The sequence below is a fragment of the Pteronotus mesoamericanus genome, unplaced genomic scaffold, assembly GCF_021234165.1.
Source record: "Pteronotus mesoamericanus isolate MK-2021 breed Mesoamerican mustached bat unplaced genomic scaffold, CSHL_Meso_final contig_164, whole genome shotgun sequence".
NCBI lineage: Eukaryota > Metazoa > Chordata > Mammalia > Chiroptera > Mormoopidae > Pteronotus > Pteronotus mesoamericanus.
In genome coordinates, this window is record NW_026555065.1 from 1,231,929 (window position 1) to 1,253,533 (window position 21,605).

The 21,605-nt window shown below is 50.5% G+C and overlaps 1 protein-coding gene across 1 annotated transcript in view; it reads left to right on the forward strand.

Moving 5' to 3' along the window:
* Positions 1 to 1,365: 1,365 nt before the first annotated feature.
* The window catches only part of ITGA11 (integrin subunit alpha 11), a 113,086-nt gene continuing 92,846 nt past the window's right edge, over positions 1,366 to 21,605 (forward strand). Inside the window, exon 1 of the mRNA XM_054564223.1 lies at positions 1,366 to 1,521. Coding sequence (XP_054420198.1) covers positions 1,470 to 1,521 — 52 coding nt within the window. The 5' untranslated portion in view covers positions 1,366 to 1,469. The remainder of the gene's footprint in view (positions 1,522 to 21,605) is intronic.

Genomic DNA, 21,605 nt, shown 5'->3' on the forward strand with positions numbered 1-21,605 from the left:
TACACTGATTCCTTTCTGCCTAAACCACGTATCTCCCTACCTCATCCCCCAACGCCCCAGGGATGGTATCAGCTTCCTCCAAAGTCTGTGGATGACAAAAAGAGGTGAGGATACCAAAATGAAAAACAAAATAGCTATCAAGAAAAGAGCACAGTGCCCACTACTCTGCTTATGTGAACCTGGGCTCAAAATCCACCTTATCCTCCCTGACTCAGCCTGAATGCCACCTCTTTTGGTAAGCACTTCCAACCCCTCCCAGACAGAAAACTACAACCTCTGTGCACCCCATACCCCTCCACTCACCCACCCACCCATCGACCTATCCACCCACCTACTGTGTTCCTGGTGGGGAGGGCGTTGAGTGCTCAGTTGAGAACCAAGCAGATTTCTACCCTAATGGTGTTTTCAGTCTAGACAAGGAGAGAAAAAGTTCAAGTGATTACACCAGTTGATGTGTAGTTTCTGTATTAAGTACAATGGAGAGAGAGAGGGAGAGAGAGATGTATCTGGCAGTAGGACCTGTTGAGGATAAGGGGTGGGGGGAACAGACGGCTTTCCTGAGAAAGCGATGACGGGCCTCTGCTGTAGTCTTCCCCACGCTTGCCACCCTCCCCTCCGCCTCAGCTTTCTCCCCTGCTGGGAAGGCCAGCCTCCACACCCATGGGTTGTGGTCCAGGGCCTGATGTAAAGCTTGTGCAACAACTGTGCATTGAATTTAATTGTCAGTGGTTAGAAGAGCTGGGAAGGAAGGTGGCTGGGTTCCAAAAAGTTTCACTGCTGTGGGCATGGAGTCCTCCTGGGAGCTTTAGGAAGCCTCAGGTGTGAGGGATGGAGAGCGTGGAGGAGGGTTCTGCATTTATTCCAGGGTCAGAAGAAGCACTGCGCCTTATATTCATTCCAAACCCCATGGTGCAGGGAGGCAAGGGGGTGTCTCAGGATAGACTTTTGAGGTACATCTACTCCCCTTGGCTAAGGGAGACTTGAGCCACCACCCATGCTCCTGTGTCACCTTTGGTACCTTTCCTTCCCAGCTTTGTGAAGCTCTTTCTTCGGGGAAATGGAAATATAAACTACTTTTCCTGAACAGACTCTGAATTGGGCGACGGTGGTGTACAGGAAGGCGCTACCCTGGCAAGGTGGTTCCCAGGAGCAGTTCTCCGGGATTTTCTCCTAAGGCAGAGGTGGGGGCTGGGGGAGAGACCTGGAGACGGCGTCGAGGCGGCGGCATGCAGCCTGCCCAGGTGGCAGAGGGGCCTAATCTGGAGGGGAGCCAGAGCCGGAGTGCTGTCCGGCGCCCCTCCCCGCCGCCCGAGCCCTCCCACTTCCTCTGAACAAGCCGGCTGTCAGGGAGCCGCGCGCGCGGCAGGCGCGCAGTGCAGGCTGAGGCGCCGCGCCCCGGAGGCTGCCGCTCTGGCCCGCCGCCCCCCGCCGCCGCTCCGCACACGGCACCCGCCGACGCGCCGCGGGCCATGGACCTGCCCAGGGGCCTCCTGGTGGCCTGGACGCTCAGCCTGTGGCCAGGTACGTGCCCCTTTTGCCTCCCCTTGACTCCGGGAGCGGCTCCCTGGCCAGTCGGGGCCTTGGATCTAGCCGCCAGGAGCGGGACACGGTGCGCCTCCAGGGTCAGACCTTGGTTACTCTTGGGGAAGCGGGTACTCCGGGAACTGGCTGCAATCTAGCGGCTCCGCCAAGTTCCATAAAAGAGGGAGGCTCGCGGGAGCGACTTGGAGCCAGTAGTTTAGTGTGTTCGGAAAGAGTTGAAGGGCTCCAGTTGAAAAGCTCTGAGGGCTGGTGGCCCCCCCGGACTTCCTGGTTACCTCCAAGGGCCACGCCGGGGTTCCCGCACCGCTGCTGGGGACACTCGGGCGTCCCGGGAGCACCAGCAGCGCGCAGCCCTGGCTGGGAAGGGAATGGGATGCTCGGAGTGAACGCTGCCTCGTTGCCCTCCTGCCCGGCGCGGAGGGCGCATCCTGCGGTGTAGAGAGCCGGGCGCGGCGGTCCCGGAGGGCCGGGAAGACCTGGCAGCCGAGAGCTGCCCAGAGTCCCTGCGGCCAGGGAAGAAGCGAGCCCCAGGGCTGTCGGCCCCAAGACAGTGGTGAGCGGCCAGGCCAAAGGCGGCGGGGACCGGCTTCGCAGTCCAGAGACCCCGGAAATTTTAGTATCTGACACTCGAAGCAAGGACAAGGCACGGCCCCCCATCCTGCGCTCGGAATTATACAATTATTCAATAATCCGGGGAAGCCACTATCGCCGAAACACGCGCTGCCGCCTAATACACTCCAGGTGTCGGGGCGCGGTGGGGACCACGGGCCGGCGGGGCGCGGTGGGGAGCGAGGGGCTAGCCTTGGGATCTCCGCCCTGGGCCACCTGGCCTGGGCTTCCCCACACCGCGCGCCCCGGCCGGAACCGCCACGCGGGGGCGGCGGCCAGCAACACTGCTCTGTGGACCAGGAAAGGTTTCGGGGGCCCCTCAACTACGCGGGGACCAGCGCCCGCCTCAGGGACTGGTTGCCCGGCCTTGCCTCCCCCTTCTGTGTGTACTTCAGGCTGGGGCTGCCGCGGGTACTGGGGGTCAAATGCAGTGGCAGCGGGAGAGACGCCCCCACCCCAGCCCATGCTCGTTCACTCCAGTTCCGAGGTACCACGGTAACAAGTGCACCCCCCTATCTCCGTCTACAGCGGAGCTTCTGGAAGTGCCTGTATTTTAAAGGGCCTCTTGTTGGTGGGGTTCAATTCAGACTCTAGAGTCACAATCGAAAATGTTTATTGATGCATTTAGTTGTTTTGGGGGCGGGGAGGGGCAGTTGGAGAAGACAAAGGAAGAGCTGTGGCCAGGACAGCACACATCTAGAGCCCGGCTTCAGGAGGAGGCAAAGTGCACTCTGGGTCATTTCAGTGGGAAAGGAGGCAACTCCAGGAACTGCATTCAAATCACTAGGACACCCTGCTACAGAAAAAGAGTGCACGCCTGTGTGACTCCAGATAGATGGAACCACTTCATCAGACCCCGAGACGGAGAGACCGCCTTAGGGGCCAAAGACAGTCTGGACCTCAGGAAGCTAAGAGCAACGTCTTTGAAATTAGACCTGGCTTCCAGTTCTGGCTCTCCTGCCCACTAGTTGTACAGCCTTGGCAGGCGATGCAATTTCTCTAACAGGTTTTCTGCTCAGCAGAATGGAGATACAAATTGTGAGTTCCTGACGCTGATTAAGAAAAGCACTGTAAGAAAAGTCTTTTACAGAGGGCTTGGTGCACAGCAGAGCTAAAGTAGTGGTTGTTAATGTTGTTATTCCCAAAGGGGTGGCGTGGGGGTGGGGAGTGAGGTGAAGCATGGGGACAGGATTTGTGACTCACAGCTCCCTTTCTATGGAGAAAACCACCCCTGAGTTATGTTTGGTCAGTTTGAGTTCTTGAAATATGGGATTCATTAAACATATCAATCAATGTTGGAACAACATCTGTTTGCAAGGAACTGAGGTTGTGGCCCAAGCATGTATGCAATCTGGACCCTGCCCGGAGCTAAGAACAAGGCAAGATCAGGGAAAACTAAATAGATAGAGGCACTAGGGAGTGAATGGCACAGAAAAGGTACAGACTGCGGTTCAGATGAGAAGTTCAGTTCCATTTGGATAAGCAAGGGAGGCCTCCTGGAGGAGGTACCATTTGAACTAGGCTTTAAAGGAGTGTGTAGAGTGTGGACAGGCTGTAAAGTAGGACTATTCATACATTAGTGTCGTTTCCTGGGGCTAGTTAAACAACAAAATGGTGAATATTTTAAAACCACAAAGATGACTCTGGTCAGTGTGGAGTCTGAAGACTGGAAGTACAGCAGAGTTCACTGGGTGCATTCCCCTGGCTCCAGGGCAGGACGGATGGTCTCTCATCCATGCGTCACAGGGATTCAATGAGAGGACTGCCAGCTCGCTTCCTGGTGATGGTGCAGTTTGGCTGGGCAGGGAACCTGTTGCAGGCCAAAGTTGGAAGTGAGTCCTCATTGAGGCCATTATGATTTCAGAGCTTCTGTCTTTCTGGAGCGCCTGCTACAGTCTGGGCAGGGTGATCAGGAACGCAAAACTATCAAGGAAGTCAGAAAAAGAAGTCCAAAGACTTTTCCAGTTGCCATTCAGGGAGAGCAGATCCGTTGAGGAGAACTATACCATCATAGCACATTGGTAGTAAGGGTTGATGAGGTGATAAGTCTTTAAAACTGTCTTCACTGAGCACCTGTTATCTGCCAGGCCCCATAAAGACACACAGGGAGATCAGAAACAGCATGGGGTGAAGGCCCTGCGGTCTCACTGCTTGGGATGAACCTCGGCTCTGCCAATTCTCTGTGCAAGTTACTAAATGGCCCCATGCCTCAGTTTTCTCACCTGCAAAATGGGGGTGATAATAATAGAACTTAGAGATTTACTCTGTAAATGAGCTGATGTTAAATGAGTAAATGTATATAAAGTTCTTGGCAAGTTCCAGACACATATTAAGCACTCAAGATACTGACCATTGAATAAGGAATATGAGGACAAAGAGATGTAACTTCAAACTCAAGTTCACAAGAGAAACCTAGAGGGGATACCAGGGCACTGGAGGCTCAGAGGAGGCCTACATTCCACGGCTCTAAGTAAATCTAAATTATCCTAGCTCTTCCTCCCAAAGACCTGGCCCAAAGTCTTGATCATAATGGAAACTTGGAGGGGAGTAGGGGGTTGCCATGAGGCTGCCTTCAAGTCAATATAATTTTAGTGTGAGTGTTCTGTGGTGTCAAAGAGAAGAACCGTACCACTCAGCATGGCCCTTGCATATCCTTGTGAGTGGGGGTTTTATTCAGCAGAAAAACCTTGCCTGGGAAAAACACAGTACTAGGCACCATGGGTGTGCAAAGACTGAAGATCCAAGCCCTGCTCTCTAGCTTTGGAAGAGCAGCGAAGGAGATGAAGTAGTCATTTTGCCTACCCCACTGCCCACCCCTCTGGGAGCTTGTCGGCTGAGCCTGTCAGCTGTCATTAGTAGAGGATCTTCTGGACCCTTCCTAATCAGGCACTGGGGGCCCAAAGGAAATGGGTATGGAGTATCACCCTCTTTCTACTTATTCACCACACCCCCATATCAACCCCACAGAGGATCTCCCACCCCAAAGATAGGATGTCTATCTCCTTGCCTTTCTCTTTTTTCCAGTCCCACCCACCCAGGACCGTGGGCCCTTTGAGGACCTAAGATTAATTTAGACTCACCTTAATTTTGCCCGTTCTGAACCTCTTTCTTTCCCCACCTGTAGTGGATGTTTCTTCCAGCAGCTGGAAACCCCTTCTGTTCTCTCTCCTCATTGCTTAGGACACAGCTATGCTCTGAGCTGGCCTGGCATGGAGCTTTCTATATAGAAGGGAGTTTGAAAATTTTAAAAGGCCATGATACCTGACTTTGGAGATTATTGTCTCACTATAAGCTTCAAATCCTACTTTGGGAGTCAGTGTTAAGCCATGTTCTATTGTGATTGCAAAGAGAAAGGATCCATCATAATCCTCCGCAGGCAGCGACAGCCTCTGGCTGACCCCGGGGGAGGGCCAGCTACAAAACAAGCTTTAAACATGCACTTACATTTTTAAAAATGGTATCTCTGCTGGTTCTCATTACTTAATGCCCCTATCCCACCAGCATCAAACCGTGGGCTACCACCAAGGATTCATGGCCATTTGAAACTGTTTTCCCCCAAACAATTATGAGCTCCAAAGACACCACAGGTCCTCAATATGGAGTGCTTGCTACAGGGAGTTGTGGTCCAGGCGGGGGCCGTCCCCAGCGCCCACCATATAAATCCTAACTGTATGAAGTCTTTGTTACCAGTGAGGAGAGAAGGGGAAGAGAGAGACTGGAGTTTGTCATCTTGTAAACTGAAACTAAATAAGCTCCAAAAAAAACTCCTGAAGTGTTTTCATTCTGTGTACTTATGACCTGAGTCATAAGATGAATAAAATCCCACCTGGAAGAAAAAGTCAGTGTGGTCCTCTCCCTGCCTCTGTTTCTCATCCGCCCTCACCCACACGCTTACTGCGCAACAGTAGCAGTCAGCACGCCTGGCCTGGGAGCCCAGCTGCCTGGATTCAAATCCTTTCCACGTGGGTGACCCTGGATAAGCCCTCTGGGGCTTATTTTCCTCAACTGTAAAATGGGGATAGTAACAACTTCACAGGCTGATGTGTGCATTAGATGATCTTATATGCTTCATTCATCTCAAGTGCTTAGGAGAGCATCTGGCACCCAGAAGTCCTCAATTATCAGTAGCAGTTATCACACTTCCCATCATTTATTATTTGATTGATACCGGCCACTGTGTCAAGCACCTCTTCACATCTCATGCCTCAAAAGAGCTACATTAAGTCATTATTGCAATCACCAGGTTATACATGAGAAATTAAATGGCTCATCCAAGGTCCTGCAAATCGAGTGAGAGATGGTGTCGGGATTTGTCTGATCCCAAAGCTGCTGCTCTTAATCTATGCATAATATCTATTTAGGAAGCGGGCCTAGAAGGCAGAGAAAGGCCAATATGATGCGCTTGCTAAAGGAGCTGGCTTCATATCAGTGTACACCTGGCCATTCTCACAGGGGAACCAGCCCAAGGGTGGCAACTCGCTTTTCAAACTCAGCTAGACAGTGATTTCTCAGTCAGGGTGCTGGGTGAGAAGTGGTCCTCACATGGTGCCTCCTAACATGGGAACCTCTCTCTCTCACTTGCATCCTGGTTCAGGGCCAAGTGAGGCTCTACCACCTGCCCCCGAGTGCCCAGTGCTCTGGAACACTCTGCCCAAGGGCTCCCTCTCCACCCCACCCCCATGGTCCAGGCTGCTGTTCCTCTCCTCCTTTCCCACCTCTGCTCCCCTTCCCCTAATCAAAGACTGCTCTGAGCTCCAGGCTTAATGAGATCATTCATATTAAATAGCACTAATGAGCAATGACAACTTCATGTGTCCTATCCAAAGGGATTTACATTTTAACTGAACTGCGCCTGAGCCAAAGGAATGAAGGCCTGATGGTGGATGGAACTTCAGGCACTAGGACCAGCAAGCAGACAAAGTAATTGAGGCAGGGGGACCTGTCTGGCATGGTTTGGTTGCTCAGCCCATTTCCATCGCGTCAGGTGTGTCCTACCCTGGCCCTTGTGGATGATGACAACCTTATCCTATGACAAAAAAGAAGCCAGTCTGTGGCTTGGGTGATGCTGCTCTAAAGCAGGCAGAGGTTTTTCCACGTGGCATGTGGGGTGAGTTAGGCAACTTGCTATAGCAACGTGCTCTGGGATTGCAAACAGGATGACACAGAGAAGCGGTTCCTGCCTCCACAGCTGAGGCTAACAGCTTTCTTCCCCCGGCAGCATCACCCAGCTGGGTCAAGCTGCCAGAACTCCGACCCTGAAGGTTTCTACAGCCTGTTTCTTTGCAGATCAGGATGACTGGGCCTCAGGAAGGCCATAGAAAAATCATGACATGAGCAAGTGGGTGCAGCTCCTGACAGTCTGCAAAGAGCTCTCCCACATGTTTGTTCATCAGTCAGGATGGGCCAGGGGAGGCCAGGGAACGCCAAAGCTGCTATGGGTTTTAGATAGATGGGGGAACCGGGCTCTTAAAGGTAGAATGACTTCCTGTGATTTTCTGAAGATCACTGGGAACTCAGGGGCAGGTCTTCTAGCCAAAGATGACATTAGGAAACCAATTTGCCATACCCATCAGAGAAACTTAAGGAGAAAGCAATGCTTCAGCCAAAAGAATAAAGTTCAGTATATTGTGTACATCTGCGGCAGGCAGGCGGGACAAGATCTCTGTAGACCTCTGGGGGTGTCCCCAGCGTCCACTATCCTCCTTCTTAGCTTGGCCCATCCCAGGGCTTCATAGCACCACCGTCTTCCGTACGGAGGAGAAGGCCACAAAGCAATGTCCCTCTCCCCTCCTTGTGCTGGAACTTCCCTTTAATAGGCCCTGATAGTCAGTGATTGATAGTGATCATAAAGTTCCATAAATAATTTATACATGGAGCTCTCCTCTGAGTTTACTCACACCACACAGGCAGGGATGGTTACGTAATCTGTGAGACCCGGTGCAACACGAAAACGCAGGGCTCCTTCTTTTAAATGATTAAGAATTTCAAGATGGACACAGGAGAACATTGCACCAAGCAGAGACCCTTCTGGGTGTGGGGCCCTGAACAACTGCACAGCCATGAAGCTGGCCCTGCTCACGCGGTTGTTCCCACGTGCCTGTAATTTAGCAAGGAGGCACCATGCCCCCACTTTACAGATGAAGAAACTGAGTGGCTTGTCTATTTGGCAACATGTACCGAACACCCACTATACCCCAGGCACCGCCAGGTTCTGGGGATGCAACAGCCTCTGCCTCAAGGAGCACAGTGAGGGCAGGGGGTATAGATCACACGCAGACTGTGGGGCTCGCACAAGGTGCTGGTGTCCAAGGAGGCAGGAGTATCCGTGGAGCAGTTCAAAAGGCACACAGAATTCAGAAGATGCTCCTGTCTCCACTTACTGTCCCAAGACCACTTTGAGAAGTTTTGGGAGGGACCTTCCAGCATTTGACACTGGGCTCTGGAGTAATCACCTTGGCGAATGCAAGAAGCCAGAACTTGAAGTTGCTGAGCTTTCCACGGTTGCCGGAGTTTGTACTGCGGTGGTCCTGCGGGGTTAGCACTCCTAAGGAAGGGGTCACTCCTCAGGTTCTTTCATCTGCCTACCTCGGTCCCCCCACCCCAGGTCTATGGTAGCATTGCAGATGGTCAGCAAATCCAGTGTCCTCCATGCCGCATGAACAGAGAATGATGGTCTAAAACAAAACATCTGCCCGGGCCCCACCCCAGGCCATGGCATCTCATGGTGGAGCCCAGCACCAGTATTTTTTTAAAGCTCTCCAATAATTCTAATGGGCAGTCAAGGCTGAGAATTACCAATGTAATCTAAGCCTAATTCCTAATCAAGCAAAAGAGAAAACGCCATCCAGGGAAGGAAGATGATTTGCCCAGGGTTGCACAGCAGTCAGTGGTGAAGCCAAGATGTCTCCAGTTCTCCAGACTCTCAGTTCTCCCAGTCCTCCCCAGCCTGGGACCGCACAGGATTCATAGCCAGGCTGGGATGGAGACATGACCTGAGTCAGATTTGAGAGGCTGAAACGAAGGTAGAATTTGGGGGGTAAAAGTTGGTAGTTGAAGGGTTATATGTTGGTGACCCAGTTTCCTCCTCCCGCCAAGGCCATAAGCTATTGATCACTGTGATACCCAGGAAAGACAGAGGGGCTACAGGGACTGATTTGGCAGAAGATGCTGGACAGAACTGCCCCCAGACAGATGGAGCACACAGGAGATTTGAGGGGAAGCAGCGGGTGTCCAGAAGGGGTTGGACAGAGCCCGTTAGGGTCATTGGTCCCTGCTGTGATCTTGGTCCCTGCTGAAGCTGTTGTGAGTGTTCTGGTGAAGGAAGCACCTTACTGGGTGGGGAAGGGATGCTGCATCGCACAGGGAAGCTTGGCTTGGAGCAGAGCAGGAGGGCCCTAGGGATTCTCTGAGCCCCCAGCCCGAACTCAGGTGTCATTGTGCCTCTAGTCCCAATCCATCCAGACCTTTCTCAATAGGAGCCAGAGTGAGGCTAACCCACAGGCTGTGTTGTGTAGTCACTCCCCTGCTTAAAACCCTCAATGGCTCCCTTATTGCCATTAGGTTAAGTCCAGACTCTTTCACAGAGCTAACTAGATCCTGAAAGGGTGGCCCCGGCCTGCACTCAGGACTCACCTCTAGCAGCGCCAAGGGCCCCTGCCCACGCCTGCAGCGCCCCACCAAACTGAGCCTCTTAGCTTCTCAAACACACCAGCTTTCTCCAGCATTCACTCCTATTGTTTCCTATCCTACCTCCTGCCTCCTGGCTGCCTCCCACTTATTCTTCCGGTCTCCACTTGGGCACTACTTCTTCCTGAAAGCCTCACCTGACCCCCTTAACCAGAACTTGAAGCCGCACTTGTGTGACCTCAGGAGAGCCTGGACTTCACCCACCAGACAGTTTTATAGTTGCCTGACCATCTTCCCCCAGTGGCCTGAGATCAGAAGCCACATCTCTTATTAGTCTCTGTGTCCCCAACTCTCAAACAGTGTCAGACATAGTAGGTGCTCAATTAATATGCATTGAATGAATGTAAGAACTGCCTAGAAAAATATTTACGGACAAGATAGATATCTTGGATTCCTTTGTACATGCACCTCCCCCCCAGGAGGCCCCAATACAATAGATAGTATGAGCCAGACCCTGTGCTAGGTGCTCTGGGAGATAAGCGATAAGTCCTATCCTTTAGGGGTTGATAGTGGAGTAGGAGAGAAGATCCTCGGATAAAAAACTCTAATACAAGGGCTTATGAGGGGAGTCAGAGGCTGTAAGAGAGCTACAGATAAAAGACTCCGGGATTTGGGAAATGAGAAAGAGATTATTTTGTAAGTGCAGGAAAGGTAGACTGTGTCTGGGCAAACAGCGTGATGTTTGCTCCGCAGGGCGCTGAGTATGTGCTGCGAGAAGGCACAGTGGGCTAAGGGCGCTGAGAAAGGACCCAAATGCCAGCCGAGGCATTTGGATTTAGCAGACAGGGAGCCGCTGAAGGTTTTTGAGGGAGGATAGTGGCATGTTCTAATCTGTGTTTTGAAAAGCTCCACAGAGGTTGGGGAGGGTGGATAGCATAGGACAACACCTGGGAACAGGTGACTGATAAGATGGGCGCTGCAGTGACCCAGGTAAGAGGCCGCCAGAGCCTGCAGTGACGGTGGGGAGCTGAAAGAGAAGTGAGACTGTGAGGGGCAAAGTGGAACCGGGCCTGGTCACCAGGGAAGGAAAGGTGGCTGGGAGGCCAAAGGGGAGTGCCACTGACCTGAGGACAAGGTTTGAGGAAGGGGAAGCTGAGTCAGTGTAGACATGTTAACTTCGCAGGGTTCTTGGGCAGGTGGAGGTGGCCCCTGGGCGGTTGGGAATGTTGGCCAGAGCTTGGAAGCGAGCGTGTCACGTATACATGCCTCGGCGGCACGCAGGCCCGAGTGAGAGGGAGCACCCCGAGAGCGGGGCCTCCTGTCCCTCCATCCCCTTTCCAGGCCCAGAAGCAATGATTCATGCCCCAAACTCAAAGAAAACCCAGGTTCTGGTTTTAAAAGCCTTTCTGAGCACAAGTAACCAGTGAGAGGGCCAGGCCAAACCACAAGCCAAACATCAGCCGAGGAATGTGCTTGCTGCCGATGGTGAGGCCAGCCGGGGGCAGAGACGCTGGAGGCTCAGCAAGAGGCCCCACTGATTGTTCTTAATGTGTTGTAGTTATCACCAAGATTGTCCCTGCTCTTTTCTCCCTTTTCAGTGTGGATCTGCTTATGCTCTAGCACATCTTAAAAGTAGCCCCCCGCCACCCCAGCCTGTCAGTTGCACTGGTCCCACATCATCCTTGATGTGAAAGTCCACCATCCATCTTCCCACCTCTGCTCAGCCTGGAGGACTGTGACCAGGAGGCAGGTAGGGGTCTGGGAGCTACCATACAGGGCATCCAGAAAGGCTCCTATGGCTTGTGGCAACAGTCACCTAATTGATCTCCCTGCATCTGCCATTGTCCCCTTGAGGATCTCCCTCCCAGTGGCCAGAGGGATGCTGCTAGAATGTAGGTCAGATCATGCCATGTCCTTCCTCTGCTCTAAACCCTCGGGGACTCCACTTCCTACTCTGAGAAAGAGATCAGGTCCTGTGTGATCTGGTTCCCTCTGCCTTGCTGACCTTGTCCTCTACTCCTCTGCCACTTGCTCATTCTGTTCCACCCAGTTTCCAGAATGTTCTTCAAACATACCAGGCACCTTAGGCTTTGTACTTGCTGTCCCTTCTGCCTGGAATGCTCTTCACCGAAGAGCCTCTCTCCCTTCCTTCAGGTCTTTACTCCCGCATCACCATCTCCTCCTGGAGGCCTTTCTTGCACCCCGAACTAGAATTTCAACCTCCCCTGCTTTAGTCTTGCTGAGATATTTCTCATTGTCTAGTGTCATTCCCTGTTTATTTATTCACCTTGTTTACTGGCTATCTCCTCCAACAGAATGTCACCATGAGAGCAAAGATTCTTGCATGCTGTGTTTGCTTATATATCCCAGGGTCCAGAGCAGTGCCAGCCAGTTGTGGAATGAATCAATTAGTCAACAAAATCCTCACCCCAGCCTGGCCTGCAGCAGCCTGCAACACCACTAATTAATCCCCTTTGAGATGAGCATCACCCTCTCTCCGGTCAGCTTTCCCTAGGTGGCCACACTTCCAGTCCTAACACGTCTGGCCGTTTTTCCAGACCAGAAGGGGCTAGTGACAGTTGCAGGCGGGCAGGCAAGGAGGGCTGCTGAGAAGGAGGAGGGGCTCTTGAAGGGAAGACAGCCTTGAAAGGGGCACCTCGGGTCACAGCAGGCAGTCCAGGCTGGCCCAGCTGGCCCTGAGCTGTTCAGGGTTATTTACTGTGACTCAGAAACACAAGGAGACATCGGAAAGGTCTTGTTTTACACAGTACAAACCTAGGTATATAATGAGGCTTCCCAGGAAACAAGGGGTGTGGAGCAGAAGTTTAAAATGCCTCATCTCCCACAAAAGGGTAGTGATTCAGACATATCCATGTACCAAAGCACACGGCCGTGTCATTTTGTACCCCAGAAGGAGCTGGCAGTGCCCAGAGAAGATGGCAGGGGCTAAACAGTAGACTCTAGGGTATGATTCAATCCCTGGGAACCACCAGATCAACATCTGCCCTGGTGGCTTGGGAGATGACAAGAAACCCAGTACAGGTAGAGAGACTGAGCCTGAGCCCAACAAGGTTCATATGAGGGTCATGTTCCATTGACTTGGTATTTGAATACTGGCCCTGATACTTGTTAAGTGTGTGACCATGGGCAGGTCACTTCCTCTCTTTAGAATGTATAATAAAATTATAATATCTACCTTCTACGATCAGTATGAAAAATTAGAAGTAACACCCATTAGCACTGACTGGTGTGGCTCAGTGGATTGAGTGCTGGCCTGCTATCCGAAAGGTTGTCAGTTTGATTCCCAGTCAGGGTACATGCCTGAGCTGCAGGCCAGGTCCCCAGTTGGGAGCCTGTGATAGGCAACTGATTGATGTCTCTCTCATCCATCAATGTTTCTCTCCCTCTCTTCCCCTCTCTCTAAAATAAATAAATAAAAACTTCAAAAAAAAAAAAGAAAGAAAGAATACTGATTACCATACAAAATGTCTAGCAAGGATGAAGTGCTCAATAAATGCTAATATATTGCATTTAACAATAGTAATACTTGCTAATATTCCCTGAGGGCTTCCGCACATCAGGATTTGTGCTAAGCACTTGTCTTCTTGATAATCTTGTAAGAGCGTACTGTTTTCTCCACTTTAGAGATGAAGAAACTGAGGCATGTAGAAGTTAAGTAACTTACCCAAGATCATCCAGGTGATAAAGTCACAGCCTGAGATTTGAACAGAGAGTCTGTCACACAGGGCAAGGTCACACAGCGGCCACTAAACAGGAGAGCCAGATTCCAAATCCAGGTTTGATCTTTAGACATGTATGTGACACATTGACCGCTTTCACTTAATAATTTTCTTTAAATTGACTTTAAATCAACTGTCTTTTCACTTAACCTCACCCTAAGCAATAATTGCTGTGAGATCTAAGTTTTGATTTGCTTGTATGTATGTATGTATGTATGTTTGTATTTGTTTATTTATTTATTTTTATCCTCACTCAGGGATATTTTCTCATTGCTTTTAGAGAGAGAGGAAGGAAGAGAGAAATCAAGAGAAACATCAATATGAGAGAGCAGCATTGATTAGCTGCCTCTTGTACATGCCCTGAATGGGGATCGAACCCATAACCTAGGTATATGCCCTGACCTGGAATCAAACCCACAACCTTATGGTATATAGGACAACACTCCAACCAACTGAGCCACACCATCCAGGGCTGCTTGTAACTTTCTGATATCTATTAAACAAACATATGAGCAGTCACGTTTTAATATTCACTCTTGTTCCACCTAAGCTCTTCTTGCGCATCTCGCACTGGGTCACTATGTGCAGCCTCAGGAAGGACAGATAACCCTACCCCTACTCACCCAGAACTGAAGTGCGACAGGGTTCACTTCATCTGTGTGACATGCTTTCTCAGTTGCACTGGCTCTCTGTCCTTGGAGGTTTGACCAAGGCCTTCTCAAGGGCCAGCGCCCCCTTGGTATTCACCCGAGGGAATCCAGAGCCTCTGGCAGGTGTCCAGACAATGGGAGTGACCATCTTCACTCGTGCCCAGTTCACCCCAGGGAGAGGCCCGAGAGGGCACTTTCCTGCCGCTGCTAGCCCAGTCCCTTGCTGCTTCTGCAGTACTGTTTGGCTTGGCAGCGGCCCCACTAGACGGTCTCATTGCTAATGGGGGCGGGCCAGGGAAGAGGGTCTGCCCAGGGTTTCCCACTCACAAGGGTGGAGAGAGCTTTTATGTGGAACCAGAGGCCCCAATGAAGGCTTTGATGAGCATGGGGCTGGCCTAGAGTTGGTCGGGTGGGATGGGGTGGAAAGGGACACGGTTGGGGAGTGAGGAACCACAAGTCTGTTGCCCCCCATGAAAGAAGAGTTACCCCCCTAATTCTCCCCCCAATAAATGTCCTTAGTGGATAGTAGTTACAGTGGAGAAGAGCTTTTTGCTTTTTCTGGGCCCTAGCAGCTTCAGAAAGCCCTCCTTTTCCAGGAAGAGAAGATCATATTTCTGTGGTCTTCTCTATCTTATCAGCTGTACCGCCACTCTCCATAAGGCTCCCTGGCCCCATGGGCAGTGGGCGCTGTTCACTTTCTTGCCTCTTACTTTCTCCTACTCTGTGTAGCTTGCATCATCCTGCCCTACCTCCAACACATACCGTTTTCAGGGTCTTGATATTGCCTCAGGCAGTTCACAGCAGCCAGCAGCCCCTCTTCTGCAGAACCTGGCTCTGCTCAGCCTACTGGGTGGTAAGATAGCTATAAAGTAATTCACACAGGGGAGTTCAGGGCTGATCCAACATTAGACCTAGCCTATCCCTTATCGAATTTTTTAAAATGGCTGCTTGAAACCAGCTATGACTTAGCCCAAATGGATCGATCTGGACCAATCCTAAGTGTTACAGATGTGGACACCAAAGCTTGGGACTTGATTACATCTTTCACTAGCTGGACCCTCCAAGTCTAGGGTAATGAAAAAGCCCTGGGCTGCAGATGACCTCTGGGTCAAGTTCAAGCTCCAATACTGAATTTGAGTCAGTCATGTATCCTCTTAAGGCTGTCATTTAATCATTTCTAAACAAATGTTTGGCCTTCCCAATTCCAAAATCCCCTTGGGACTATGCTCCCATGCTTCCATCAACATTCCCAATCCAGACAGAACCTAGACTCTGACCGTAAAGGCACATGTAACATAAGAAAGAAGTGGAGAACAGGGACTCTATTTTAAAATTACTTCATCTAGCGCACTAGTGAACTCAGCACATAGTTGGCCCTTTCTCAACCGCAGGTCCATGAGAAGTCCTGGGCCTCAGTACCAAGTACCTGCCTGGGAGGGAACTTGGAACCTGAACATCCTAGACAAGTGGCCATCCTTGGTTTGCCTCTCTACAATGACAGAGAGCTCACCGCCTCTCCAGGCAGGCCTTTGTTTTCCAGCAAAGGCAGACGGAGTCAGGAGCCCCTGGCTCTTCTAAGGACCTATAATTGGCAGTAGACACTTGGCATAGCTTTAAAACCATGAGTAACTGCCATACACCAAAACCCAAAGCACTTCTGCATAGCCCTCAGGGAACCAAAACACTTTCACTACCCAGAATCCTCCATCCCCACCAAGCCTGGCCAATAGCATTTAGCTTAACTTGGGTTCTAGTAGATCTATGTTGAGCTCTGTGCAGCCAGAGAACTTTTCAGATGGGTGTGGGTCTATCCACTGTAGGGCGGGCCCTGTAGACTTGGAAGGGACGGGCCCCCACAATTCCTTTTTTTAGTTTGTATTCAAACACCAGGGGCAGACAGGCACAGCAGCTCCCCAGGTCCTCACTGCCCTACTTCCTCTCCTCCAGGGGAAAGCCCTGCCACAAATTGCATATGCTGAGCCTCGTCTTGCTCTTACTTTGCCCAAACACTCCCTGGGCTGGGGCTAACCCCAGATGCATGGGACTCTTGATCCACACCCCCATGACAAGCAGAAAATAATCTTAGGAGTTAGAAAACCAAAACCAAACTGTCTGAGCTTTTTGAGCTGGTTAGTATGTCAGGAAAGGGAGGGACTAACTGTCCAATTCAACTCCCTTTGAAATGGCCAGTGGCCAGGATCAGAGTGGGAAGAGCTGCCACGTACAGCTGTGCAGACTGTGCACCACATAACTCAGTCAGCTACAATGTAAGCGGCACCCTCTGCAGTTGTGTAATATAGTGCAGTAACCCCACGAGTCAGAGGTAAAGAAAGTGGTAACAGTATACCTAAAGGGGCTCCATTAAATCTTATACAGGGTCTTAGAACTAGAGCATCTAGTCCAGTGCGCCTTTTACACCTAAGGAAACAGAGCCAGGAAGAAACTGGTCCTAAGTCATAAAACAAGTCAGAAGGCATGCTGGGATTAGAACCAGGGCTTCTGAAGCCAAAAGGAGAATTCTAACTTCCTTCCCTTCCTGAAGCTTAGCATACCGCAATCCCTCAACTCCCTGATGGCAGGTTAGTATGTGAGGCTCCAGAGACCTGAATGCTTCTATGCATGTATTTTCTTCAGTCTCTTTTAACAAATGCACATTGAGCACCTGTTGTGTGCTAGGCATTATTCTAGATGCTGACGATAAAGGAGGGAGACAGATATAGTCCTGTATCTGGTAAATGTTTAACAACCCATTCTGGCTCTTGAGATGGGGTGGGGAGAGTCCTTATTTGTAGCATTTGCCAATTACCATGGTGTAAATCCTCCCACCATGGTTAATTTTAAACCACTGGCATGACATCACTGAATGGGAAGATTGCACACAGTCAGCTCTGTGAGCAGGGTCCACCACTCCACTGGTCCCTTCCCTTGGATCTTAAGCTTCAATGGGAAAGAAGACAGTATCCAAATGAGCAAAGATATAGATGGCTTATAACCATCTATAATTATTTAATTATGAAAGAAATAAAGAAGATGCTTTGAGGGAGAATAATGGATTCTCCATAGCACAGTAAGGGAGGATTTCTTTGAGGCCACACCATTAAAACTGGAGGTTGAGAAGGGACTGGCTGAGCAAAGATCTTGGGGAAGAATGTTCCAGGCAAAGGACCTTGACGTGGGAAGAGCTGAGTGCATTTGAGGGGCAGGGAGAAAGGCATGTGACTGGAAGTTGAAAGTGATGAAGATCACAGCACAGAAGCAGGCAGATCCTGAAGGGCCTGGTGAGCCTAGAGCATTTTAAGCAAGAAAGTGCCAGGATCTGATTGGTATTTTAGAAAGATCACTCTGGCTGCTTGGAGCTGAGCAAAAATAGAACTGAGGCACAAGCTGGAAGGCTCTTACAAAAGTCCAGGCACAAAAGGATGAGAAGAACTTGGTCTGAGTGCTGTGAGAAGAAATAGAGAAGAATGGACACATTTGGGAGGAACTGAAGGGGTAGAACCCCTTACTACTGCAGGATTTGTAGTAAGTGAAGGGAAATCCTGGGGAACAACTTCCCAGCTTCTGACTTGAGCAATCAATCAGGTGGGTGGTAAAGCTGAGTCCTAAGTCAGGGAGACTTGGGGAAAAGCCAGTTCCCACACTAGCCTTGGGAAAACCTAGGGCACCCTTTGGTCCTATGAAGTGTGAGATGCTATGAGACATCCAAGTAAAAATGTTCTATGGGCAACTGAGCAATGATCATATGGGCCAGAGGGCAGGTCTGGGCTGGCTGGGGCATGATCTAGGTCCTCAGGAGCCTCAGCCCAGCCAGATCCTATAGGTGTGTATTTGGGGTCACATTTCTTGATTCGTTTTCCACAGAGCTTGAGGTCTGCACTTGGTGGGTGGGGTAGGGTGTCGTTGATCAAGACATGATTGCACATTAAATGAACTTACAACACAGAGATTCATAACATCAACATTGGTATGTTTTAATATCCTTTATGGAAGCTCTTAAAAGCTTAAGAAGTCCATTTTTATCACTTTCCCTACTTGAAAAAAAAAAAAGACAAATGATGTAAGGCTGAAAAATATACTAGCATTCATAAAATGGTGCGTCTTATTCCTGGAGGAGGTGGTCCATATGTTCTCTGAAGGCATGACATGGTTGTCCAAGGCTGGGAGCAAAACCAATGTTAATGACAGCATAATTCAACTTGGTGTTTGCTGTTTTCCATTTTTAGGCTTGTTTTCAATGAGCCAGACACCTGCTTAACTAGCACATTGGCAAATGTCTGATTTCGTTTAAAAAATTAAAAGGGCAGCCCTTGCTCTCTGCAACACTTGCTCCTTCTTTCCATCTCCCTTCCCGGGATGCTTATGCAGCTATCTCTCTTTCAGCTGCCATCCCACCTGCTCCAACAAGCATTTGGCCTCCTCCACACACCCCAGCGATGGGGCCCTCCCTACTCCCTCAGGCTGTTCAGCTCAGGTCTGATTGTTTGTGATTTTGAGAATCCATCCTCCTGCAGGGCTGCAAATGGCTTCGGAGAGTTGGGGGGACATCATAATAAGTCACTCGTTAGCAAGCATTTGTTTGTCTAGCACAAAACAGGACACTGAGGGAACAGACATTTCTTTTGATGAGACAAGGAAACTGAAGAAGGGGAGAGAGGCAGGCCAGCCAGGGCCAGGGGTCTCCAAGGTGGCCAACACACAGTGTGTATCATAATGCCTGGCAGGGCCTGGCTGGAGAAAGCAGAGGGTGAATGGACAGGGCCGTGGGTAAAGGGAAGACTGTCCTGTGACCCATTTGCTTAGAGGAATATCTAGTTAATTCAATAAGCTCATCCATGCCTATTCATTCATTCATTCATTCATTCCTGAGTTTGTTCAGTCAACGTTGTAGAGAGCCTGCTGTCTTCCAGGCACTGTGCAAGTAGGGCAGAGATGAGGAGAGACAGAACCCCCTTGGAGTGAATGTAGTCTCTCTTTTTGGCTTCAAAGAGGTTAGCATAGGATCTACACAGACAGAGCTATTCCTGATCCAGCAGTGGGGCAAGGAGGGCGTCATCCTCAGGCCTGAGTAGAAGGTCTAACCTGATCCCACCAAGGAGAGCTCTCAGCTGCCCCGGCCTCCCTCACACAGACACAGCTGGCCTGGAGGGGGCACTGGAAAGGGGTGAAGGATGTGATGCCTGGAAGCAGATAGGACGAGACCCTGGCACCTGGGCCACGGGCAAGTCAGTCTTGGAGCCTGTTTCCTCTCTTTTTCAGTTGGAATAAGAAACCTTAATCCTTTGTTAGAAAGGAAGCTGGCTGTGAGTTTGCCCAAGAGAACCTCTCAAACATGTGCTGGGGCTGGGTCTTAGATGCCAGAGAGCTTGAACCTTCTCTTTTTACAGATGAGGAAATTGAGGCCCCATCTGGACAGGTGTCATGACTCTCCATGGACACATGGCCAGTTAGTGACAAAGCTGAAATTAGAACCCCAAGCACCCCGCCCTGGTGCAACCTTCTGTCAGCCTTGCTTCAGGCTCTGGTGGCTTGCAAACATGCCTCTTGGCCCACACATGCCACGTGGGTGTAGATTCTGAAGGCAGTAAGTCATGTCTTATCAGACTTCGTGTCCCCACTGCCCAGGTTGGAGCCTGGAGCGTCGTAGGCACACATAGATGGTCACTGAGCTGAAGGGCTGTGGAGGGGGGTTATGCAGGAGTGATGGTGAATAAAATGGGCCTGAAGAAAAGCAGCGACTTTGGACAAATCCCCACCCCTCTCCGAGCCCTAGTTCACTCTCTTGTAACAAGGGTCTTAAACTCAATTAAGTGGTTCTCCACCTGTGTTGCAGGACACCTCAGTGTTCCAAGGCAGTGTCTAAGGACTGAGGCTGGGGGTATGGAGCTAGTCCTTGTCCCCATCCCTAACCCCCACCTCCACTTTTTGTGTCTGCTTTTCGTGTATAAATGTTGTTCCAGAAAGGTGGGGTTCACTGCAGAAAAACAAAGTTTGGAGCCACTAGCGCATTTGATCGTTAAGATCCCTGGTTGCTCTTAAAAATCAAATTCTAATAAGTTACCCCTCCCTGATAACAGGTTTGCTACATACCACCTTTGACCCAGTAGCTAATGCCTAGGGTGGGGATGGGGTGGGGGGCAGGGAGTTCATGCCCCATGATGAGTAAGAGAACAGAAAATGAGGCACAGGAGGGTCCTCATTCTATGGAGGCTCTGTGGCTGCAGAGAGCCCACTTCTGAGCTGAGAGTCGGTGCTGAGGGTCTGCCTGTATGTCTGTGCCCTATGTCTGCCATTCTGTGTCCTGATGAGGCAGGACAGCTCAGCTCCAAGGCTCAGAGTGTGGCTCAAGTAGGAGAGGTCACAAACCGCTTGCTGGGCCACACTGCTCTCTGACAGGCAAGGTCCAGGCCTAGCCCTGCCTCGTGCTGAGCTTCCGCATGAGCTCTTCAGGAGCGAATGTTTGGGTTACTATCCCAGAAACCACACGTCCCCACGCATCTCTAGTCGCCCTTTGCCTTTTGTCTTCATCCAGTCACTCTGTGAAATTGTTTCTCCTTCTTCTCAATTGTCCATCATTTAAGAACTAGGCTGTATCAGTGACCAAATACTCTGATAAAGTTATAATATGCTCCCCAAATCTGAGTGACACACAGTAATTATTTAACTCATGTGTCTGCGGCAGCTGGGCATAGCGGGCCCAGCTAAGCTCAGCTGAGTGGCTCCGCTGGTCTTATGTATCGGGGATGGCTGATCTCAGGTGGGTCTGGCTAGTGCAGCTCAGCGGGGGCAGCTCGGCCCCAGATGTCTCTCTCATCCCCTTCCTGGGATCCATGGGCCAGCCTGAGCAAGTACTTCTCACATTAAAGTCGGAAGTGCAGATGAGCAAGCAGGAAAAAACCGGGTGTCCTAAGACCTCCGCTAAGAATGTTCATTCCTGGCACCTATGGCCCTTCCCAAAGCTGAGTAGTGCTGTGGGGAGGGGAAGGGAGAGGGGAGAGGTTGGGGCAGAATCTAACCAGCCACTTTAGTGAGGGGAACTGCAAAGTTGCATAGCAAAGGGTATGGGTAGAGAGGAGTGAGAAACTGGGACTAGCAATGCAGTGTGGAAAGGGACCCTGATTTCATATACAAGCTCTGTCACCTACTAGATATGTAACATGGGGCAAGTTTCAGAAACTGTGCCTCAGTTTTCCTCACTTCAAAAAACAGGGAACATCATAATACCTATCTCATTAAGACTGTCATGAGGAGTAAATGAGTTCATACATGTAACTCTCATACATGATGCCTAACAGTGTTATCAGCTTTTGGTAGGCAGACCTGAATTTGCTACTTTAATTCAACACCTTTTACTGTGTCCCAGTCCTGGTCCTCACATTGATCAGAACCTTGGGATGGGGAGAAGATGTACGGAATTCACTCTGCTCGTGTGTAGGTGTAA